The sequence below is a fragment of the Argopecten irradians genome, chromosome 6 (genome assembly GCF_041381155.1).
Source record: "Argopecten irradians isolate NY chromosome 6, Ai_NY, whole genome shotgun sequence".
NCBI classification, from domain to species: Eukaryota; Metazoa; Mollusca; class Bivalvia; order Pectinida; family Pectinidae; genus Argopecten; species Argopecten irradians.
In genome coordinates this window covers 15,069,948-15,094,115 of record NC_091139.1, presented here as the reverse complement: position 1 = coordinate 15,094,115, position 24,168 = coordinate 15,069,948, and the positions used below count along the sequence as shown (strand labels likewise).

Genomic DNA, 24,168 nt, shown 5'->3' with positions numbered 1-24,168 from the left:
TTATACCACTAAATGTGACAACTATATTTTAGTGAAAATCTGGAACTCGATACATCAAACTTTAAGATTAGCTGTTTCATAATGACATTGATTCCACTAGGGCTGGGTATTGGAAGGTCTAAAACGATACAATACGTATTGAAAATACACTGAAACAATACACAATACGTATTGACGATATACTGGACCTCTTTTTTCAAATTCAGTTGACTATTGTGTATGAATATTGTAACGATAAAAGACACTTTTGATAAAACATTCTATAACCTGGCAAAAAAACTTCCAAACATTTAATTTGGTTCACCATCTGTGTTGATTTATTTCTGTCAATTCGTATTCTTAGCTATGAAAAGACATTTCTAATCCATCTAGGTGACACAGATGCTTTAAACACTTCCTTTTGATTGAAATGCTCTTACTTGAATGATTTTTTAGAATAAATTTTGTTTGGAATTTCCTCTTTCTATAATGAAAACAGTAGATTGAGTTGTTAAAACGATACAGCGATATACAGCATGTTTCCGTATCGATATTCGATACGCTTCTGAAAACCGATACATATCGGTATATCGATATATTGATCCAGCCCTAGATACCACACAGTTTTTACCATCGATCTATTATACGTGTCCATGTACACGTATGGCCAGAGGATGTGGTATAGGTTACCTACATATAGATAAATCAATAACAAGCCTTTAGCAAATTATATATCGTCTGTGAGGCCAATAACTATTCAGGTCCAGCATTGTCTTGTCAGACTATTTGTAAAGTGTGGTAACTTTATTACAGCTCTATGTCCATTAACACGACTGCAAATAAACAGCCATCAATAAAATATGCTTGTACATGTGTACTTTGACTAGGATCGAGGAACAATTTCTTTGCTTATCGGCCAGAAGAGATTGATGTTCAAGGCTATTATATAAGTCAGTTATTGATTTTGGTCATTGACCAACCGTTCTAGGGGAAAATTCTAGAAATATAAATTTTTAGCCGAATTGTTCTACAAATTACATTAGTATTCTACAGCTGTGGATGCCATTTCCTTATCAATGAAAACGGGACGTGACAAGCATTTGGATATTTTTTAAGTTGAAAGTTTTGAATTGTGATAGTAGTTTAAGTGTCAGCTGTACAGGATACCGCTAAGTTTTTTTTTATATAATTTATTGTTAATACTAGTCCGCTAAACCTGTCTATATTATTAGGCTTTTTTTCCCCTAATATATATTAGGGGGAAAAAGCCTAATGATATAGGAAGGTTTAGCGGACTATGTTAATACGATCTTATGTTGACGTTGTATCCACTCTCCTTCCTCTTTCAATATTGAAAAATAATAAAATGATATGTATTTAAAATATAAAGCATTTTTATCACAGGGACCTGGCACGATTTTTTTAAACTAACAGTATACATATATATGTATACTATTGGTTAAAAATTTTCGTGCCAGGTCCCTGTGATTTTTATGGTGTATATATTATATGTGTTGTTCGTTTTAATGAAGAGGGCATGTGTAAGTTAAAATTCATTGAAATAGTGCCCGATCCTATTGCAATTAAAGGCAAATATGTTTTAACTAAATCATTTAAATTTTGAGGGTCTATATAAAAGTCGGTCAAAACCCTGTACACGTACAATGTATATATATTATATGTATACGTACTTAGACCATTTTTTTGTCTAGATAAAAATCGGTAGCTTAAAAATCATATTCTACATTGTACTATTATACGTGTATTATTGTATATTATGTCATTCTCCAAATAGATAAGGGTCTAGGCCTACATGCCTTCGGGATTGTACCACTTGTTTCTCAACAGTTCCAGTGCATGCCAGTGGTGTCCCCCTTTCTAATTTTAGAACAGGAAGTGACGCAGATCTTCTAGATGCACCCAGAAAGTTCGGGAAACACCGAGAACGGAAGTTGCCATATATATGTGAAACGTCAGTCGGAGTAGGTCAGTTTAGAAACGTAACAGGTTTGAGCACATACGTCCCTGCTGTGAATCTGATTCCACAACATGGGTAAGGACTTTTACAAAATTCTGGGTGTTTCCAAAGGAGCATCCGACGATGAAATCAAAAAAGGATATAGGAAAATGGCGCTAAAATACCACCCTGATAAAAACAAGTCTCCTGGGGCAGAGGAAAAATTCAAGGAGATTGCCGAGGCATATGATGTACTTAGCGACAAGAAAAAGAAGGAAATATACGACAAGTTTGGCGAGGAAGGTTTGAAGAATGGTGGTCCCTCAGGCGGCGGAGGATCTAGCGGACCGGGAACATACAGCTACACTTTCCAAGGAAATCCCCATGAAACGTTCCGGATGTTTTTCGGCACTGACAACCCCTTTGACAATTTTTTCCACCCTGGTGGATTTAGCTCGGGTATGGGCGGGCCCCGTCAGTACCAGTTCGGGCATCCAGGGCAGGAAGATATGGACATTGATGAGGACCCATTTGGTTTCGGTGGTCAAGGTATGCACGGACACCATATGGGTCCGAACGTGCGGGGTAGGAAACGTCAGGACCCCGCAGTGGTCAAGGACCTTCATGTGTCACTGGAAGATATCCACAGAGGTACCACTAAAAAACTGAAAATTACAAGGCGAGTCTTAAATCCGGACGGTAAAACAACGAGAATAGAGGATAAAATCTTGACAATTGATGTAAAACCAGGATGGAAGGCTGGTACCAAAATTACTTTCCCAAAGGAAGGTGACCAATCTCCAAATAGCGTGCCAGCTGATGTTGTATTTGTGATTAAGGACAAACCACATTCACAGTTTTCCAGGGATGGAAGTGATATAACATACAAAGCAAAAATACCACTACGAGATGTAAGTATCAAAATACCTATTGTAGTGTTTTAGTTGTAAATTGATTAAGAAATTATGAAATGATAAGATATTCCAGATTTGGGGCCAGTTTTGTCAAGTTATCCTGTAATAAAGTTTGAACCATTTGCAAAATGTTTTAAAAAGTTATATTTAAATTTTAGATTGCATGAAAATCTACTGTAATTTAGATGCATGTGATGTACACGGTAATTAAATTGTCCCACTAGTACTATTAACCCACATATATGTATTATGTATGTGTCAACACTGATCATGATCAGTAACACCAGACACTGTACCATATAATTATTTCTTTATTAATAAGCAGTCCAAAATCACTGTCAGTGATTGAATCGTATTATGACACATAAATAAATGACTATAGATTATGGTCATGGGTTAACAGTTAATGATAATATGTTAACAAGTAGCAAAATTGTTATTTAATACAAATATATAGTATGTGTATTCATTAATATTTGGTAAGAATAGATTCCAATATACCAAGGAGAATTTTCCAGAGACCCTAAGCTAAATAGCCTATATATCTAGAGAGCTACATTCCTCCATACAATGTAATTAAAATTCTATTATCATGATGTCACTAACAATATTTTTTTCTCTTTGTTTCAGTCATTATGTGGCACAACAGTTCAAGTACCTACAATTGATGGAAGGAAAATACCTCTTAGATTAACGGATGTAGTCAAACCGAACAGTGTAAAACGTATACAGGGTGAAGGGCTACCTCAGCCAAAACATCCCAACAAACGTGGGGACTTGATAGTACAATTTGACGTGACATTTCCCAACCACATATCCTCAACAGCCAAGGAGATTCTTTCTGACTGTCTGCCCAGGTGATAAGTGGGGCAGTATGGCAGTTGTGTGTACACTCTATAGCATTGTGTGATCTCTTGGTAAACCTATGGACATGGCCCAAGTTTGTTTGTACTTAAAAGGCGTGTGGAACATTATTAATCAAGATGCACAGATTTTCATTGTGGCATTTTTGACAAATTGATATTACTAAAATGTAATGACTCCTGAATTTGTTTTGACTAACATACACAGTTCTTAGTAAGCTTCTTATACAAGCATATTGCATACAGTACTTGTCACTCAAAGAGTAAAATATACCACAGTATGTTGTAGTACTGTTTGTGTATTGGTAATGTCAAAGCCAGTCATGCGTGAATGGATATTGTAATTGGAGCGGAATGTATACATTGTAACTGGGTGGGTCTGACTTACATATTCTACAAAGGCTTGTTTTTTAGGTATCGAGGACTATCCTCATTTCTCAATGATCATTACATCCACTTTAAGGTGAGCTTTTGAAGATATGCTGGTAGTTATATGTGTATTTATTAGGGCTTTGATTGTTAACTCAACAGCTTAATAGGTGAATGGCATTCAGGTAAACATTGAAGAAGTTTAAAACCTGAAATACAACTTGACCTTTTATTGTCATGAAAGAAAGTAGGTATGAAGGTGTGCCGGGTGACAGAGAATGTTATCACTAATAATCTTCGCCGACTAAATAACTAGTGATCATGACACGCCCTGTATTTTTATTATTTGGTGTATGCATTTGGTCATGCATATCGTCACAATTAGTTAAATATTTTGTTTACTATAAGTTATTAAAGTAATATCTAGTCTTATTTTTAATTTGTTGTGTTTAAATGTAAACACTTCATTAGAAGTTTATATACAAGTATACATTTGTATATCTATGTTTGATTTAGTTCAAGTTAAAGTTTCGTATAGTTATTTAAAAAAGATGATGGTTATATTTTCAATTTTCCTTATTGTAAAAATGTTTGTTTTGAGTATATCTGGGTGATTATACTTAAGTTAATAATTTTGTAAGCAGCTCGTGATGATATATGGTGAACGATCAACAGATGAAGCATTGATCTTGATATGCGAATTGCATGAAAAGCACAACATTTGTATTGATCTATATATACTGCTGAACTTGAATTTATTTTATTAAATGCAGAAATTACTGGATAATAAATTAATTATGATGTTTTGTTCTAAAATAGTGATGATTTCATGGCAGCAATTAATGGAATGATATAAATTTTATGTACGTAAGGATATACATTTTCAATTTTTGAACAGTGGAATGTAGTTGATGCAGCTGGTATATATAAAATAGATATCAATGACTTTATGATTAGTTTATTTTAATTCATGAAATTTGTGAAAGTAAATCGCAGGCGAAAGAAAGTTGATTTATGATATTACTAATCACATCAACACTGATTTGTTCTATATTGCTGAGCCAAACCACCAGAGCTATAGGGAATGTTGTGATCAGCAGAATGTCAAAAATAGTTTATTGAGCCTTCCCAAGGATGGTTCTTTACTACTGTTAGCCTTGAACTAGACCTACAACTATATCTTTAAATGTTACCTAAATCTGAAACAACATGAAGTTGGGTTTAGGTAGGACTACCTGAACGTAATTATCAGGTGATTGGTGAGATAGGACTCTATAAATACAGTAGATGAAGGCTTCTCTCTAGACAAATGTGTAACTGCCAGAACTCTATATCTCACTCAATCTCGTGTCCAGTATCACTGTGTGTTGTGCCTGGGGTACTGGAGCAGGGCCAGTGTGTAGTGTCTAGTTGTGTCTCACATTCGGAACACTTCATTTGTAGAGGTATTCCCAGTGTGTGCCTGCTATAGCTAGAGGGGGGTTTCTTCTCATAATCTCCTGGCATCCTCTCAAACATGGAATGTTTGCTGCTCAAGTAGCTAGACTTACTGCTAGTACTTGTAGTTTTATATTGTACATATAGAAATAATGTTGCTATCAAATTTACCTCTCGGTCTATTATGTTATAATTAGTTTTCAACAGACCTGGGGTCCTGGTTCAACTTTCATCATCAATGTTCCTTAATTTACTTGTGTAAGTTAAATTGCTCCATAGAAGAGCATTACAAAAGTTTAAAGAAAAAATGTTAAGGGCTTTTGTTTTCTGTAAATTAATGCGAATTATATAAGTACCTTTAATTTAAAGAATGTTGATGAAATTGGATCCAGCTGACATACTATAAATAAGGAATTTGAGGTTATGACATATATATGTACTTCAGATATAATTAAAATATTTTTAAACCAGGCCATGGTTTAGAGAGTGCCCTCTGATTCATCATCACTCTATCTGTAGAATGTAGACTAGGCAAACTAGCTTAGCAGCCGATCCTAGTCATATTATTTTGCTGTTTTTTGTGAACTCTCTTATGTATATAAAACATGAAGGAAGCTGTTGATGCTGTAATTTGCGAGGGGTCTGAAGTGAAAGTGTGCTGAAAGATGAGTGATTGGATAAAGAAAGTTGATATGAATGTGTATGGCAGCGATTCCTTTCATTAAATAAAGAGGCTTGTTATGTCTTCAAACTTCTCTTGTGTTCTTTGTATCACTTGTATTTTAATGCCTGCATTCCTGTATGCACACATAGAAAAGATTATTTAAATTCCTTAAGACTAAAGGGATTTTTTTAGCTACAGTCGTTTTGAACTCCTTTTTATCTAGTTGATGAGTGGTCAACACAGGTGAATGTCCTTTTAAACAACATACATCATGTATTGAAGATATATGAGAATTGTAGCAAAGTATATATCAACCTGCTCCAACACTATATTTATCAGTTCAGGTAGTTGGAACCTTTCAGAATAATCAGCAAAATCCTGATTGGGCCCTGATCCAATGATATTAGAAGCACAACATGGAGAAATTCCTGACGGCGAAATCGACAAAACATAATGTTTCAATATAGTGTCTCGTCATGCTGTACCTAAAACATTTTTGGAGTAGGTTGACCACTGGACAGGTATTTAGCCATCCATACTCGGTTTTTCCCCCTATCATACTGTTTTAACAAATATAATCGATCTATATATCTTTAAACTAAAGTCACCCCCAATCTATTGTAGTTCAGAACTTTGGGGTGTGGGGACTCGTTTAGCTGCAATATTGCATTGTAGCTCAAAAGACTTTTTGACAGAAGATTGTGTCGTCTTTAGACCGAAGGGTATAGTAGGCCGGGTACGTATATTCGTTCTATAGACTCGTTTACTTAGTGGATATTTGGAATGGTTTGCCAAAACTGGTTGTGAACGTTAGAAACCATGAACAACTTCAATTAGAATCCTGTTGGAGAACCATCGAAAGGACAATATGTATAATATATTTGCTGATAATATTTTGGAACTTTCAAACTGTCAAATGTACTTGAACCATTGTCAATACATTATCTGTGTAATATGTCTTATGATGTGGACATAGAGGTTATCAGCATACATAATTTTTGAATCCATCAATTTCACAGTGTAGTGAAAGTAAAATTAAATGTACAAGCCATAACAACTTTACAGAGAGAGAATCCTGGTGACATCACTGTTACCATGCAGCAATACATCAACAGATATGAAAAAATCCCAACTCTGATGTTTGTAACACTAATAGTACTACTGATAGAGGCCAGCTCCTCAAAAGCTATAATTTTGACGGAGTGCCCAACCTGCATGCATATCTGTAGATGAAGTAGCAGTCTGATACTTTATCTCTACACAGGGGTTTCACCTTACTTACACATCGTGATGAAGACATTTGTATGATTTATACAAGAAAAATGAGATCGTGATTATGTTTTATTTAACTAAGAAGTGGTGGTCACTCCTTAAGTTGAATACCATATTTGACCCAATAATTGCCCATGTCGCTATAAGTGCCCCTCACACATTTCAGGCCTCAATTTCAATTGGCCAGGCATAAATAAATACTAAAACTACATAAAACTGTATAGATTTGCAGTAATTTTGTTTGAACAGACCATTTTTTTTTCAAAATTAAAAAGCCGTGGGCGCTTATTGGGTTGAATACGGCAAATCTGTTAATATTTGTATGGTATTGTTGTAGGGCAATTGAACAAAAAAAAACCCAAAAAGCTCAGTCTCCTAGGCCTATTGACATGAAGTAAGTGATCTTGACTAGTACAATGAAGAATAGATTTTTTACCAATTTTTTAAACTATAAACCCCAAAAATGTCTAAAAATGGGGCTCTTTGGGCTATAATTTTATAAACTAACTAATTTCCAGATCCCTTTGTAACTGACATCTTTTTCTCAGTATGGTCATTTCCATTGACTCTTTTGAATGATCATGTCCATTGACACTTCAGTATGATATCAGTATGTTCATGTCCATTGACTCTTCAGTACAATGATATCAGTATGTTCATGTCTATTGACTCTTCAGTACAATCTCAGTATGATCATGTCATTGACTCTTCAGTATGATCATGTCATGTCATTGACTTTTCAGTATGATCTCAGTATGATATGTCCATTGACTCTTCAGTATGATCTCAGTATGATCATGTCCATTGACTCTTCAGTATGATCTCAGTATGATCATGTCCATTGACTCTTCAGTATGATCTCAGTATGATCATGTCCATTGACTCTTCAGTATGATCTCAGTATGATATTGTCCGTTGACTCATCAGTATGATCTCAGTATGATCGTGTCAATTGACTCTTCAGTATGATATCAGAATGATCATGTACATTGACTCTTCAGTTTGATATCAGTTATGATCATGTCCATTGACTCTTCAGTATGATCTCAGTATGATATCATGTCCATTGACTCTTCAGTATGATCATGTCAATTGACTCTTCAGTATGATATCAGTATGATCATGTCCATTGACTCGTCATGATCATCCATTGACTCTTCAGTATGATCATGTCCATTGACTCTTTGGTATGATCTCAGTATGATCATGTCCATTGACTATCAGTATGATCATGTAAATTGACTCAGTATGATCTCAGTATTGTCCATTGACTCTTCAGTATGATCTCAGTATGATCATGTCCATTGACTCTTCAGTATGATCTCAGTATGATCATGTCCATTGACTCGTCAGTAATGATCTTGTCCATTGACTACCATGATCCATTCAGTATGATCATGTAAATTGACTCTTCAATTTGATCTCAGTATGATCATGTACATTAACTCTTCAGTATGATCATGTCCATTGACTCTTCAGTGTGATCTCAGTATGATCATGTCCATTGACTCTTCAGTATGATCTCAGTATGATCATGTCCATTGACTCTTCAGTATGATCTCAGTATGATCATGTCCATTGACTCTTCAGTATGATCTCAGTATGATTATGTACATTAACTCTTCTCTATGATATCAGTATGAAGTTGTCCATTGACTCTTTCAGTATGATCTCAGCATGATCATGTCCATTGACTCTTCTCTATGATATCAGTATGAAGTTGTCCATTGACTCTTCAGTATGATCTCAGTATGATCATGTACATTGACTCTTCAGTATGATCTCAGTATGATCATGTCCATTAACTCATCAGTATGATCATGTACATTGACTCTTCAGTATGATCTCAGTATGATCATGTCCATTTACTCTTCAGTATGATCTCAGTATGATCATGTCCATTGACTTTTCAGTATGATCTCAGTATATGATCATGTCCATTGACTTTTCAGTATGATCTCAGTATGATCATGTCCATTGACTCTTCAGTATGATCTCAGTATGATCATGTCCATTGACTCTTCAGTATGATCTCAGTATGATCATGTCCATTGACTCGTCAGTATGATCATGTCCATTGACTATTCAGTATGATCATGTAAATTGACTCTTCAATATGATCTCAGTATGATCATGTACATTAACTCTTCAGTATGATCATGTCCATTGACTCTTCAGTGTGATCTCAGTATGATCATGTCCATTGACTCTTCAGTATGATCTCAGTATGATCATGTCCATTGACTCTTCAGTATGATCTCAGTATGATCATGTCCATTGACTCTTCAGTATGATCTCAGTATGATCTGTACATTAACTCTTCTCTATGATATCATATGAAGTTGTCCATTTGACTCTTCAGTATGATCTCAGCATGATCATGTCCCATTGACTCTTCTCTATGATATCAGTATGAAGTTGTCCATTGACTCTTCAGTATGATCTCAGTATGATCATGTACATTGACTCTTCAGTATGATCTCAGTATGATCATGTCCATTGACCTTTTCAGTATGATCTCAGTATGATCATGTCCATTGACTCTTCAGTATGATCTCAGTATGATCATGTCCATTGACTCTTCAGTATGATCTCAGTATGATCATGTCCATTGACTTTTTCAGTATGATCTCAGTATGATCATGTCCATTGACTCTTCAGTATGATCTCAGTATGATTATGTACATTAACTCTTCAGTATGATCATGTTCATTGACTCTTCAGTATGATCTCAGTATGATCATGTCCATTGACTTTTCAGTATGATCATGTCCATTGACTCTTCTCTATGATATCAGTATGAAGTTGTCCATTGACTCTTCAGTATGATCTCAGTATGATCATGTCCATTGACTCTTCAGTTATGATCTCAGTATGATCATGTCCATTGACTCTTCAGTATGATCTCAGTATGAAGCATGTCCATTGACTCTTCTCTATGATCTCAGTATAATCATGTCCATTGGCTCTTCAGTATGATCTCAGTATGATCATGTCCATTGACTCTTCTCTATGATCTCAGTATGATCATGTCCATTGACTCTTCAGTATGATCTCAGTTATGATCATGTCCATTGACTTTTCCTCTATGATCGCAGTATAATTTCATGTTCCATTGGCTCTTCAGTATGATCTCAGTATGATCATGTACATTGACTCTTCTCTATGATATCTGTATGACCATGTCCATTGGCTCTTCAGTATGATCTCAGTATGATCATGTCCATTGACTCTTCAGTATGATCTCAGTATGATCATGTCCATTGACTCTTCTCATTATGATCGCAGTATGATCATGTCCATTGACTCTTCAGTATGATCTCAGTATGATCATGTCCATTGACTTTCAGTATGATCTCAGTATGATCATGTCCATTGACTCGTCAGTATGATCATGTCCATTGACTATTCAGTATGATCATGTAAATTGACTCTTCAATATGATCTCAGTATGATCATGTACATTAACTCTTCAGTATGATCATGTCCATTGACTCTTCAGTGTGATTTCTCAGTATGATCATGTCCATGACTCTTCAGTATGATTCAGTATGATCATGTCCATTGACTCTTCAGTATGATCTCAGTATGATCATGTCCATTGACTCTTCAGTATGATCCTCAGTATGATTATGTACATTAACTCTTCTCTATGATATCAGTATGAAGGTTGTCCATTGACTCTTCAGTATGATCTCAGCATGATCATGTCCATTGACTCTTCTCTTATGATTTCAGTATGAAGTTGTCCATTGACTCTTCAGTATGATCTCAGTATGATCATGTACATTGACTCTTCAGTATGATCTCAGTATGATCATGTCCATTAACTCATCTGTATGATCTCAGTATGATCATGTACATTGACTCTTCAGTATGATATCAGTATGATCATGTCCATTGACTCTTCAGTATGATCTCAGTATGATCATGTCCATTGACTCTTCAGTACGATCTCAGTATGATCATGTCCATTGACTCTTCAGTATGATCTCAGTATGATCATGTCCATTGACTCTTCAGTATGATCTCAGTATGATCATGTCCATTGACTCTTCAGTATGATCTCAGTATGATCATGTCCATTGACTCTTCAGTACGATCTCAGTATGATCATGTACATTGACTCTTCAGTATGATCATGTACATTGACTATTTAGTATGATCATGTAAATTGACTCTTCAATATGATCTCAGTATGATCATGTACATTAACTCTTCAGTATGATCATGTCCATTGACTTCTCAGTATGATCTCAGTATGATCATGTCCATTGACTCTTCAGTATGATCTCAGTATGATCATGTCCATTGACTCTTCAGTATGATCTCAGTATGATCATGTCCATTGACTCTTCAGTATGATCTCAGTATGATTATGTACATTAACTCTTCTCTATGATATCAGTAATGAGTTGTCCATTGACTCTTCAGTATGATCTCAGCATGATCATGTCCATTGACTCTTCTCTATGATATCAGTATGAAGTCATGTCCATTGACTCTTCAGTATGATCTCAGTATGATCATGTTACATTGACTCTTCAGTATGATCTCAGTATGATCATGTCCATTGACTTTTCAGTATGATCTCAGTATGATCATGTCCATTGACTCTTCAGTATGATCTCAGTATGATCATGTCCATTGACTCTTCAGTATGATCTCAGTATGATCATGTCCATTGACTTTTCAGTATGATCTCAGTATGATCATGTCCATTGACTCTTCAGTATGATCTCAGTATGATCATGTCCATTGACTTTTCAGTATGATCTCAGTATGATCATGTCCATTGACTCTTCAGTATGATCTCAGTATGATCATGTCCATTGACTCTTCAGTATGATCTCAGTATGATCATGTCCATTGACTCTTCTCAGTATGATCTCAGTATGATCATGTCCATTGACTCTTCAGTATGATCTCAGTATGATCATGTCCATTGACTCTTCAGTATGATCTCAGTATGATCATGTCCATTGACTCTTCAGTATGATCTCAGTATGATCATGTCCATTGACTCTTCAGTATGATCTCAGTATGATCATGTCCATTGACTCTTCAGTATGATCTCAGTATGATCATGTCCATTGACTCTTCAGTATGATCTCAGTATGATCATGTCTATTGACTCTTCAGTATGATATCAGTATGTTCATGTCCATTGACTCTTCAGTATGATCTCAGTATGATCATGTCCATTGACTCATCAGTATGATCTCAGTATGATCATGTCCATTGACTCTTCTCTATGATCGCAGTATGATCATGTCCATTGACTCTTCAGTATGATCTCAGTATGATCATGTCCATTGACTCTTCAGTATGATCTCAGTATGATCATGTCCATTGACTCTTCAGTATGATCTCAGTATGATCATGTCCATTGACTCTTCAGTATGATCTCAGTATGATCATGTCCATTGACTCTTCAGTATGATCTCAGTATGATCATGTCCATTGACTTTTCAGTATGATCTCAGTATGATCATGTCCATTGACTCTTCTCAGTATGATCGCAGTATGATCATGTCCATTGACTCTTCAGTATGATCTCAGTATGATCATGTCCATTGATGTTTCATTAATCTCAGTATGATCATGTCCATTGACTCTTCAGTATGATCTCAGTATGATCATGTCCATTGACTCTTCAGTATGATCTCAGTATGATCATGTCCATTGACTTTTCAGTATGATCTCAGTATGATTATGTCCATTGACTTTTCAGTATGATCTCAGTATGATCATGTCCATTGGCTCTTCAGTATGAGTAAATCATTGAAGCATTCAATTCATTTATCAGGTAATGTAAGGAAAACTTTCACTTATGCGTACATTAATATCTAAGATTAAATCATTGCTTTTCCCATCTAAATATGTAGTTTGAAGAAAACATCCTCACTGACATTACACTATATAGATTGACACTTATATCCATATTAATCTTCATATCATAAAATGGCCAAAATAGCTGCTCACATTTGAGGGAAAAGACTGAAGAACAATTAGATAATACACCATGTGTATAAAAATCATGCGAAAATCAACAACAAGAAAACAGGTTTACAAAATGTACAGATTTATTTTCTTTATAAATAATAATATGGACAAAAACAAATAAACAACAAAAAACTGATTGTGTTGGACACAATGTAATAAAATAAAATACCAGAACATCTTAAATAACAGCATTGATAGAATTCTAACTCTGCGTCCGTCTAATATTTTTGCAGTTGCAGAGTTTAAAACACAGAGACATGTTTATGGCATTATACAGGTATATCCTGAATAACACTTTTCTTTGTAAGTGTAATGTGTTGTTATGCTTTAGCGATAAGTCAAATAATGTGACAATTTAGTATTATGTTTCTTCATTGAAACGTGAAATATAAGAAGTCTTTTCCGCTCATTTAACTACCTAGGTAATTTGTTATCTTATTAGGAAGTGCGCTCGTGTCTAGATTTGGCAAGCTTCCAATTAAACATGATATATACTATAACTTTTAGCAAAAGTGTTATATCATATATTTAGCTTCAAAATTAATTTTTTTATGAATAAATAAATGTAAGCCACATGGCCATGACGATTTATTTCAGAAGCCATTATTTAATTGATGCCTCAGTGGTTCTTCCCTCAGTAGTACAAGTGCCTTGGTGTGGTAAAAATTTGTCCCAATTTGACATCGGGACCCTAAGTTACCAGGTAACATGATACTACATGTGTAAACTTTTTACACTTTGTATAAAAAGGTGAACTGAGACAGCAACACACATATACTCCAGAATAATCTGGAACAGATTCTCTGTAGTGTGTATGCCTGTTTTGCGGGCATTCTCATATATAAAATGGGCAAGCGAAAAATCTGGACGCCAATAATCTGGAAAACTCACAATCTGGAGGGATATGTCAGGAACCAAATTTGATAATAAAATATTTATGTAAGTAGATGGAATTCCATAGTCCAGAAAAAATGTAATCTGGACATTTTGGGCTTAGGGGTGTATCCATACTATCCATTACTTAGGACAATGTTTAACTTTTTACACTGTAACACATTTTTAGTACTGGTATTTACGATCTTTAAGGTTTTAACGCAGTTAAATGTTCTCCTAAACTTTCTGTTATTAATTGTATAACATTTAAGGTTAGAAGCAAGACCATCTAGGACCATCTGTTGTAAAATTTCTCTTCAATAGATATGTTCTGTAAATTTTTTATGATTTTGTTCTCATTCCAAAAGATAGTGACAAAAAATAATTTGTTCTTGTAATAATGTTTACAAAAGTAACCAAATATGGTGACATCCATAAATATCAGAAATACAAAAATAAGTGCAAGACATAACATACCCTACCTCCCTGTGACATCCGAAGGGAACATAAATCAAGTAAAGTGACATGACAGGACCTCATAGACATTGGTAACGCGTACTTGTCTCTCACTTTATTTACTACAGAACGAAATCAGTAAGATGTATTAATTTCTCACCATCTGATGATTCCAAAGTCTCAGTGGAAACCTATTGTATCTGGTATGTTTTCTGTGTTGAACATATAATGATAATATGCTGAACAAAAATAGTGGAAAAACAAAGCGGTGAATGAATTAAACAGTTTTACCCTCAAGTTTATGGCACCAAAACTAACATTGTGTTTATAGAAAAAAAAATGTCTGTCTATCAATGCAATTTATAATTACAAACATGGAAATAGTGGTAGAATTTTGTAATAGATTTTTTCTATCTTTATTTTTTGGTAAGTCACGCCATACTTTTACAAGCGAACACAAATCATTATTTGATATTAATTTGAATGATATTTTCATGTGATTCATGCTGTCAGGTTTAAGACAGTAGAGTTCTCTAGTGTAATATGTATCCTATGACCCATACTCATGACTGCCATTTAACACATAAACTCCCCACATATCTCCATGCAGTTCCATGAACTCCTCCCTACTTAGAAGCAGAGGGGATTTTAAGGAATTGTGCATAGATAATGATATTATTTTAAGATGCTCCATTGCTGACAAATGGTATTTTTTCTCTTCAAAAAAAAAAGAAGGAGCAGACCAATTAGTATTTATCTTAAGTTACAAATGATGTAAATCAAGGCAATGTAGTTACATGTGCAGCAAAATTGTGTCACCATTGATAAATACTAGTAAAGGGACATAACTCTCTAAAATAATACAATACATGGAATTTCATTGACATTTGTTGGTAAATCTCATAGGGCAAATATTTAATCAATTTGAATAGAATCTTACCAGATTTATAAATATATTTTCTATCATTAAGGATCTGCACATACCATACATACTCATATTTTTCTCAAAAGGCAAGATTATCAAATCTAGAGCAATTTTCGACTGAAACACTTATAAAAATTATTTTCCCTAGCTATTAGGATAGAATAAAATTTAAGAATCATTAATGACATAATAATAGTAGGAGTTGTTAAGTTTTTAATAACAAGAACTACACATAATGATGTGTCTTGTCCATACTATGGCTGCCATTACCTTTTTCTTACCAGTATTATATTATGTGCTTGTGGTACATCTCGTATAAATATAATGAATTATCAAAATTTGGAGTGTCAAAAAAATGAAGTGTGAAATGGAGTTCCTTTCACTGATTGCAGCACCAGGAATTTCAAGATTCTGAATGCATCAAAATAGGGATGGACTATTCCAAGTTTGGTGAATAACGTTTCTAAATAAATGCAGCGACCGCAGATACCATATGGTCTTATTATCACACTTTAACCATTGGCAAGACAAAAACCAATGTAAAGAAATTTATACACTAATAGACGTTTTCTGTGTGCTAAACTGAGCTTATATGAGAAAGTGATCACAAATAACTATTAAATCTCCTAATTAATGACACTATATTGACAAATCGACCTGTAAATGCATTAGTCAAACTAAGTCTAGAACCATACCACTCAACCTCTCATGGCACTTGCTATTTGCACTCATCCAATATAATAAACGCCTCCTGGTAACAATTATGTAAATTATTTTGTTTCATTACGGGGGTTTCAAGATACCAAATAGAGGTAGGTAAAGCATGATTTACTGTTGATGAGTCCCACCTTCAGGCGATTGTGAAAAATCACATGAAAATATGACATCATTATCATTAGGATGTGGGAAAAATATCAATGTCAAATCATAATTCAGTTGTATCAATTTGGTATCATGAAATTGATGCATTATAAGAGTTAAAAATCATATGAACACAATTTTTTAATGCACATTCTATTGCATCCTCACCTTCCACACACTTGCAAGACATATCACAGGTGGCTGTCACAATATATGGGTTTAGGGTTGAGTTGCTTTATGACCATATTACCCTTCAACATCATATATTGTGACAGGCCCCTGTGGGACATAGTTAACATACTTCAAACTTTCACTACTGTACATAACAATGATAGAAAAAGTCTTCCAACAAATAAAAGCATGATGAAATGTTCAATATACAAAATACCGTATGTTTTTAAGCATGAAGCAATATGTCAGATCTTAAAAATTTAATGCAGATTTGATTTTAATGTGTAAGTACATATCACATTAATTTGCATACCCATTTTAACCTGTAAATGCCATCTTGAGATCTAGGTTTTAATTACCTCATTGACTGCTAGGTTTACACACAGTGAATGACTTTTCTCCTTTTCTCCAGGATGTTGAACCTGTTTCAGTTTTTGATAACCTACATCCATTGATGAAATCTTCACCAGAAATGAAATTATAATCTTCAATCATATCATCTCACCAAAATTGAAACTTTTGTTCTCAGATTTTATGCTGCATCACATCAATGATATCCAACATGGCCAGAATACCAGGAATCTACCAATAACGTTGGAGATAAGGTACTATTTATACCACTATCTGAGGAGATTGGGTCTCATCCAGAGCGTTGACAACCTCAATATTGGCACTTTGCTGAACTGAGTACAACATGTCATATTTTGTTATGCGCAGAATCTATCCCCGTTATGCTGCCTCCTGTGACCCGTCGCCATGGTCACCGTCTGCCCCTGCGGTCTGATGTATGTAGACCTGTTGTTGTCCCCCGGCTAACTGTTGGATCTGGTACACCTGCTATTAACACAAAATTATAAACATTTATTCCTTCATACATGTAATTAATTACATCAGCAACAGTATCATTTTTTGCTATGTTGAGTTCTTAAAATTTCCAAATGAATTTCCTACAAAATCCTTTCAAAATATCTCAAATACAACTAAAATTTATGTCAAATATACATGTAGATTCTGTGGATTTTCTTCACAAAGAGAATTGTTAGAAATTGATAATGATGTATACTGAATCTTTGCAAAAAAATGATCAGTTTTATAATTTTCTTGTGAACAATGCCATTTTTCAGAACTGACAAAGTCTTTCAAATCTGTATACTATCTTTTTTTTTTTAAAGTATGTGGAAGCAAATTATATATATTTGTACCAATTTCAATATTGAAAGATGGTACTATTCAACTTCAGCAGAGTTACTTTCCATATCTACTGGTTAATGAGATGAGAAATATGTGACCAAACTGTGATTATTCAGGTTGTAAGAGATGAGATGAGAAATACTTACTTGAGAACCAAACTGTGATTGGTCAGGTTGTACGAGATAACATGAAAAATACTTACTTGAGAACCAAACTGTGATTGGTCAGGTTGTAAGAGATGAGATGAGAAATACTTACTTGAGAACCAAACTGTGATTGGATGATAAAATACTTACTTGAGAACCAAACTGTGATTGGTCAGGTTGTAAGAGATGAGATGAGAAATACTTACTTGAGAACCAAACTGTGATTGGTCAGGTTGTAAGAGATGAGATGAGAAATACTTACTTGAGAACCAAACTGTGATTGGATGATAAATACTTACTTGAGAACCAAACTGTGATTGGTCAGATTGTAAGAGATGAGATGAGAAATACTTACTTGAGAACCAAACTGTGATTGGTCAGGTTGTAAGAGATGAGATGAGAAATACTTACTTGAGAACCAAACTGTGATTGGTCAGATTGTAAGAGATGAGATGAGAAATACTTACTTGAGAACCAAACTGTGATTGGTCAGGTTGTAAGAGATGAGATGAGAAATACTTACTTGAGAACCAAACTGTGATTGGTCAGGTTGTAAGAGATGAGATGAGAAATACTTACTTGAGAACCAAACTGTGATTGGTCAGATTGTAAGAGATGAGATGAAGAAATACTTACTTGAGAACCAAACTGTGATTGGATGATAAATACTTACTTGAGAACCAAACTGTGATTGGTCAGGTTGTAAGAGATGGGATGATAAAATACTTACTTGAGAACCAAATTGTGATTGGTCAGGTTGTAAGAGATGAGATGAGAAATACTTACTTGAGAACCAAACTGTGATTGGTCAGGTTGTAAGAGATGAGATGAGAAATACTTACTTGAGAACCAAACTGTGATTGGTCAGATTGTAAGAGATGAGATGAGAAATACTTACTTGAGAACCAAACTGTGATTGGTCAGGTTGTAAGAGATGAGATGAGAAATACTTACTTGAGAACCAAACTGTGATTGGATGATAAATACTTACTTGAGAACCAAACTGTGATTGGTCAGATTGTAAGAGATGAGATGAGAAATACTTACTTGAGAACCAAACTGTGATTGGTCAGGTTGTAAGAGATGAGATGAGAAATACTTACTTGAGAACCAAACTGTGATTGGATGATAAATACTTACTTGAGAACCAAACTGTGATTGGTCAGATTGTAAGAGATGAGATGAGAAATACTTACTTGAGAACCAAACTGTGATTGGTCTGGTTGTAAGAGATGAGATGGGAAATACTTACTTGAGAACCAAACTGTGATTGGTCAGATTGTAAGAGATGAGATGAGAAATACTTACTTGAGAACCAAACTGTGATTGGTCAGATTGTAAGAGATGAGATGAGAAATACTTACTTGAGAACCAAACTGTGATTGGATGATAAATACTTACTTGAGAACCAAACTGTGATTGGTCAGGTTGTACGAGATGAGATGAGAAATACTTACTTGAGAACCAAACTGTGATTGGATGATAAATACTTACTTGAGAACCAAACTGTGATTGGATGATAAATACTTACTTGAGAACCAAACTTTGATTGGTCAGGTTGTAAGAGATGAGATGATAAATACTTACTTGAGAACCAAACTTTGATTGGTCAGATTGTAAGAGATGAGATGAGAAATACTTACTTGAGAACCAAACTGTGATTGGATGATAAATACTTACTTGAGAACCAAACTGTGATTGGATGATAAATACTTACTTGAGAACCAAACTGTGATTGGTCAGATTGTAAGAGATGAGATGAGAAATACTTACTTGAGAACCAAACTGTGATTGGTCTGGTTGGAAGAGATGAGATGAGAAATACTTACTTGAGAACCAAACTGTGATTGGTCAGGTTGTAAGAGATGAGAAATACTTACTTGAGAACCAAACTGTGATTGGTCTGGTTGGGAGATAGTCTGGACATTTTGGACGGCTGGCTGGGGTGTCTGCTGAATGATGATTGGTTGATTCGTTTGTTTACCCTGGAGCTGCATCTGTATGGCCTGTAACTGCTGGGGAGTCAGCTGTATCTGTAACCAAATCAAAACAAAATTCAGTCTTGGGAAATATTACAATATCTTTACTTTTTGAAGTAAAGGGCACAATTGATCTTATGCCAATTCATTTTTCTGTATTTTGCATAAATGTTGAACTTTGTTTGCAAAACGTACAGACACATTAGATTGTCAGATTAAGCGGTTACTGAAGTACAACATAGTTACTGTTACTACATTTTAGTGGATCCACACTGTCATGGTATCCAAGAGGACTTATAACTTACCGGTATATTCTGTACTTCTCCTGAGGCAGTGATCACCTGTTGGTAGACTTGTGTCTGCTGTTGTGCTGCCTGTGGCAGCTGGACTTGCTGCATCGTCTGTTGTGCTGGGGCAGCAGCAGTAGAAGTTGGCACCTGGACTTGCTGGACTTGTTGAACCTGTTGGGTTGGGGCCTGAATCTGTATCACTTGTGGCTGAGGCTGTAAAAATAAATTACAAATAAGTACATAAATGGATAATACCAACGTGAGAACCTAAATGTCATATTGTTAAGGATTGTTTTGGTTAAAATTCGATGAGGCTGTAAAAATAAATTACATAAACCTGTAAGTACACAAATGGATAATACCAATGAGCGAAATTGAATGTCATATTTTTGTTTACAGTTTACTTACTAAATTTAGTAGTCAGGGTTATTTAGAACATATCCAGCTTTGGAAGTAAGCCTTAGCCTTGAACTAGACTTACAACTATATCTTTAAATGTTACCTAAATCTGAAACAACATGAAGTTGGGTTTAGGTTAGGACTACCTGAACGTAATTATCAGGTGATTGGTGAGATAGGACTCTATAAATACAGTAGATGAAGGCTTCTCTCTAGACAAATGTGTAACTGCCAGAACTCTATATCTCACTCAATCTCGTGTCCAGTATCACTGTGTGTTGTGCCTGGGGTACTGGAGCAGGGCCAGTGTGTAGTGTCTAGTTGTGTCTCACATTCGGAACACTTCATTTGTAGAGGTATTCCCAGTGTGTGCCTGCTATAGCTAGAGGGGGGTTTCTTCTCATAATCTCCTGGCATCCTCTCAAACATGGAATGTTTGCTGCTCAAGTAGCTAGACTTACTGCTAGTACTTGTAGTTTTATATTGTACATATAGAAATAATGTTGCTATATCAAATTTACCTCTCGGTCTATTATGTTATAATTAGTTTTCAACAGACCCGGGGCCCTGGTTCAACTTTCATCATCAATGTTCCTTAATTTACTTGTGTAAGTTAAATTGCTCCATAGAAGAGCATTACAGAAGTTTAAAGAAAAAATGTTAAGGGCTTTTGTTTTCTGTAAATTAATGCGAATTATATAAGTACCTTTAATTTAAAGAATGTTGATGAAATTGGATCCAGCTGACATACTATAAATAAAGAATTTGAGGTTATGACATATATATGTACTTCAGATATAATTAAAATATTTTTAAACCAGGCCATGGTTTAGAGAGTGCCCTCTGATTCATCATCACTCTATCTGTAGAATGTAGACTAGGCAAACTAGCTTAGCAGCCGATCCTAGTCATATTATTTTGCTGTTTTTTGTGAACTCTCTTATGTATATAAAACATGAAGGAAGCTGTTGATGCTGTAATTTGCGAGGGGTCTGAAGTGAAAGTGTGCTGAAAGATGAGTGATTGGATAAAGAAAGTTGATATGAATGTGTATGGCAGCGATTCCTTTCATTAAATAAAGAGGCTTGTTATGTCTTCAAACTTCTCTTGTGTTCTTTGTATCACTTGTATTTTAATGCCTGCATTCCTGTATGCACACATAGAAAAGATTATTTAAATTCCTTAAGACTAAAGGTTTTTTTTTATCTACAGTCCTTTTGAACTCCTTTTTATCTAGTTGATGAGTGGTCAACACAGGTGAATGTCCTTTTGAACAACATACATCATGTATTGAAGATATATGAGAATTGTAGCAAAGTATATATCAACCTGCTCCAAATATATTTATCAGTTCAGGTAGTTGGAACCTTTCAGAATAATCAGCAAAATCCTGATTGGGCCCTGATCCAATGATATTAAAAGCACAACATGGAGAAATTCCTAACGGGCGAAATCGACAAAACATAATGTTTCAATATAGTGTCTCGTCATGCTGTACCTAAAACATTTTTGGAGTAGGTTGACCACTGGACAGGTATTTAGCCATCCATACTCGGTTTTTCCCCCTATCATACTGTTTTAACAAATATAATCGATCTATATATCTTTAAACTAAAGTCACCCCCAATCTATTGTAGTTCAGAACTTTGGGGTGTGGGACTCGTTTAGCTGCAATATTGCATTGTAGCTCAAAAGACTTTTTGACAGAAGATTGTGTCGTCTTTAAATCGAAGGGTATAGTAGGCCGGGTACGTATATTCGTTCTATAGACTCGTTTACTTAGTGGATATTTGGAATGGTTTGCCAAAACTGGTTGTGAACGTTAGAAACCATGAACAACTTCAATTAGAATCCTGTTGGAGAACCATCGAAAGGACAATATGTATAATATATTTGCTGATAATATTTTGGAACTTTCAAACAGTCAAATGTACTTGAACCATTGTCAATACATTATCTGTGTAATATGTCTTATGATATGGACATAGAGGTTATCAGCATACATAATTTTTTAATCCATCAATTTCACAGTGTAGTGAAAGTAAAATTAAATGTACAAGCCATAACAACTTTATAGAGAGAGAATCCTGGTGACATCACTGTTACCATGCAGCAATACATCAACAGATATGAAAAAATCCCAACTCTGATGTTGGTAACACTAATAGTACTACTGATAGAGGCCAGCTCCTCAAAAGCTATAATTTTGACGGAGTGCCCAACCTGCATGCATATCTGTAGATGACGTAGCAGTCTGATGCTTTATCTCTACGCAGGGGTTTCACCTTACTTACACATCGTGATGAAGACATTTGTATGATTTATACAAGAAAAATGAGATATGTTTTATTTATCTAAGAAGTGGTGGTCACTCCTTAAGTTGAATACCATATTTGACCCAATAATTGCCCATGTCGCTATAAGCGCCCCTCACACATTTCAGGCCTCAATTTCAATTGGCCAGGCATAAATAAATACCAAAACTACATAAAACTGTATAGATTTGCAGTAATTTTGTTTGAACAGCCTTTTTTCATTTTTTTTCTTCAAAATTTAAAAAGCCCTGGGCGCTTATTGGGTTGAATACGGCAAATCTGTTAATATTTGTATGGTATTGTTGTAGGGCAATTGAACAAAAAAAACCCAAAAAGCTCAGTCTCCTAGGCCTATTGACATAAAGTAAGTGATCTTGACTAGTACAATGAAGAATAGATTTTTTACCAATTTTTTAACTATAAACCCAAAAAATGTCTAAATATGGTCTCTGGTGGGTCTATAATTTTATAAACTAACTAATTTCCAGATCCCTTTGTAACTGACATCTTTTTCTCAGTATGGTCATTTCCATTGACTCTTTTGAATGATCATGTCCATTGACACTTCAGTATGATTCAGTATGATCATGTCATTGACTATGTTCATGTCCATTGACTCTTCAGTACAATCTCAGTATGATCATGTCCATTGACTCTTCAGTATGATCTCAGTATGATCATGTCCATTGACTCTTCAGTGTGATCTCAGTATGATCATGTACATTGACTCTTCAGTATGATCTCTCATTGATTTCATTGACTCTCAGTATGATCTCATATGATCTCCATTGTCTCCATTGACTCTTATATGATCTCAGTATGATCATGTCCATTGACTCTTCAGTATGATCTCAGTATGATCATGTCCATTGACTCTTCAGTATGATCCAGTATGACATGTCCATTGACTCTTCAGTATGATCTCAGTATGATCATGTCCATTGACTTTTCAGTATGATTCTCAGTATGATCATGTCCATTGACTCTTCAGTATGATCTCAGTATGATCATGTCCATTGACTCTTCAGTATGATCTCAGTATGATCATGTCCATTGACTCTTCAGTATGATCTCAGTATGATCATGTCCATTGACTCTTCA

The 24,168-nt window shown here is 34.9% G+C and overlaps 2 protein-coding genes across 2 annotated transcripts in view; one reads left to right on the top strand and one right to left on the bottom strand.

Moving 5' to 3' along the window:
* The first annotated feature begins 1,948 nt into the window (after nt 1-1,948).
* LOC138325110 (dnaJ homolog subfamily B member 4-like) lies at nt 1,949-6,270 on the top strand. Its single transcript, XM_069270546.1, has 2 exons — nt 1,949-2,847; nt 3,481-6,270. Exons 1-2 carry the CDS (start codon nt 2,029-2,031, stop codon nt 3,709-3,711), a joined length of 1,050 nt encoding a protein of 349 aa, XP_069126647.1. The 5' UTR covers nt 1,949-2,028; the 3' UTR covers nt 3,712-6,270.
* A 7,253-nt stretch (nt 6,271-13,523) lies between these two features.
* The window catches only part of LOC138325109 (nuclear transcription factor Y subunit gamma-like), a 22,320-nt gene continuing 11,675 nt past the window's right edge, over nt 13,524-24,168 (bottom strand). Inside the window, exons 8-10 of the mRNA XM_069270543.1 lie at nt 20,369-20,566; nt 19,965-20,117; nt 13,524-17,584 (exon numbers count right to left, since the gene is read on the bottom strand). Coding sequence (XP_069126644.1) covers nt 17,477-17,584; nt 19,965-20,117; nt 20,369-20,566 — 459 coding nt within the window. The 3' untranslated portion in view covers nt 13,524-17,476. The remainder of the gene's footprint in view (nt 17,585-19,964; nt 20,118-20,368; nt 20,567-24,168) is intronic.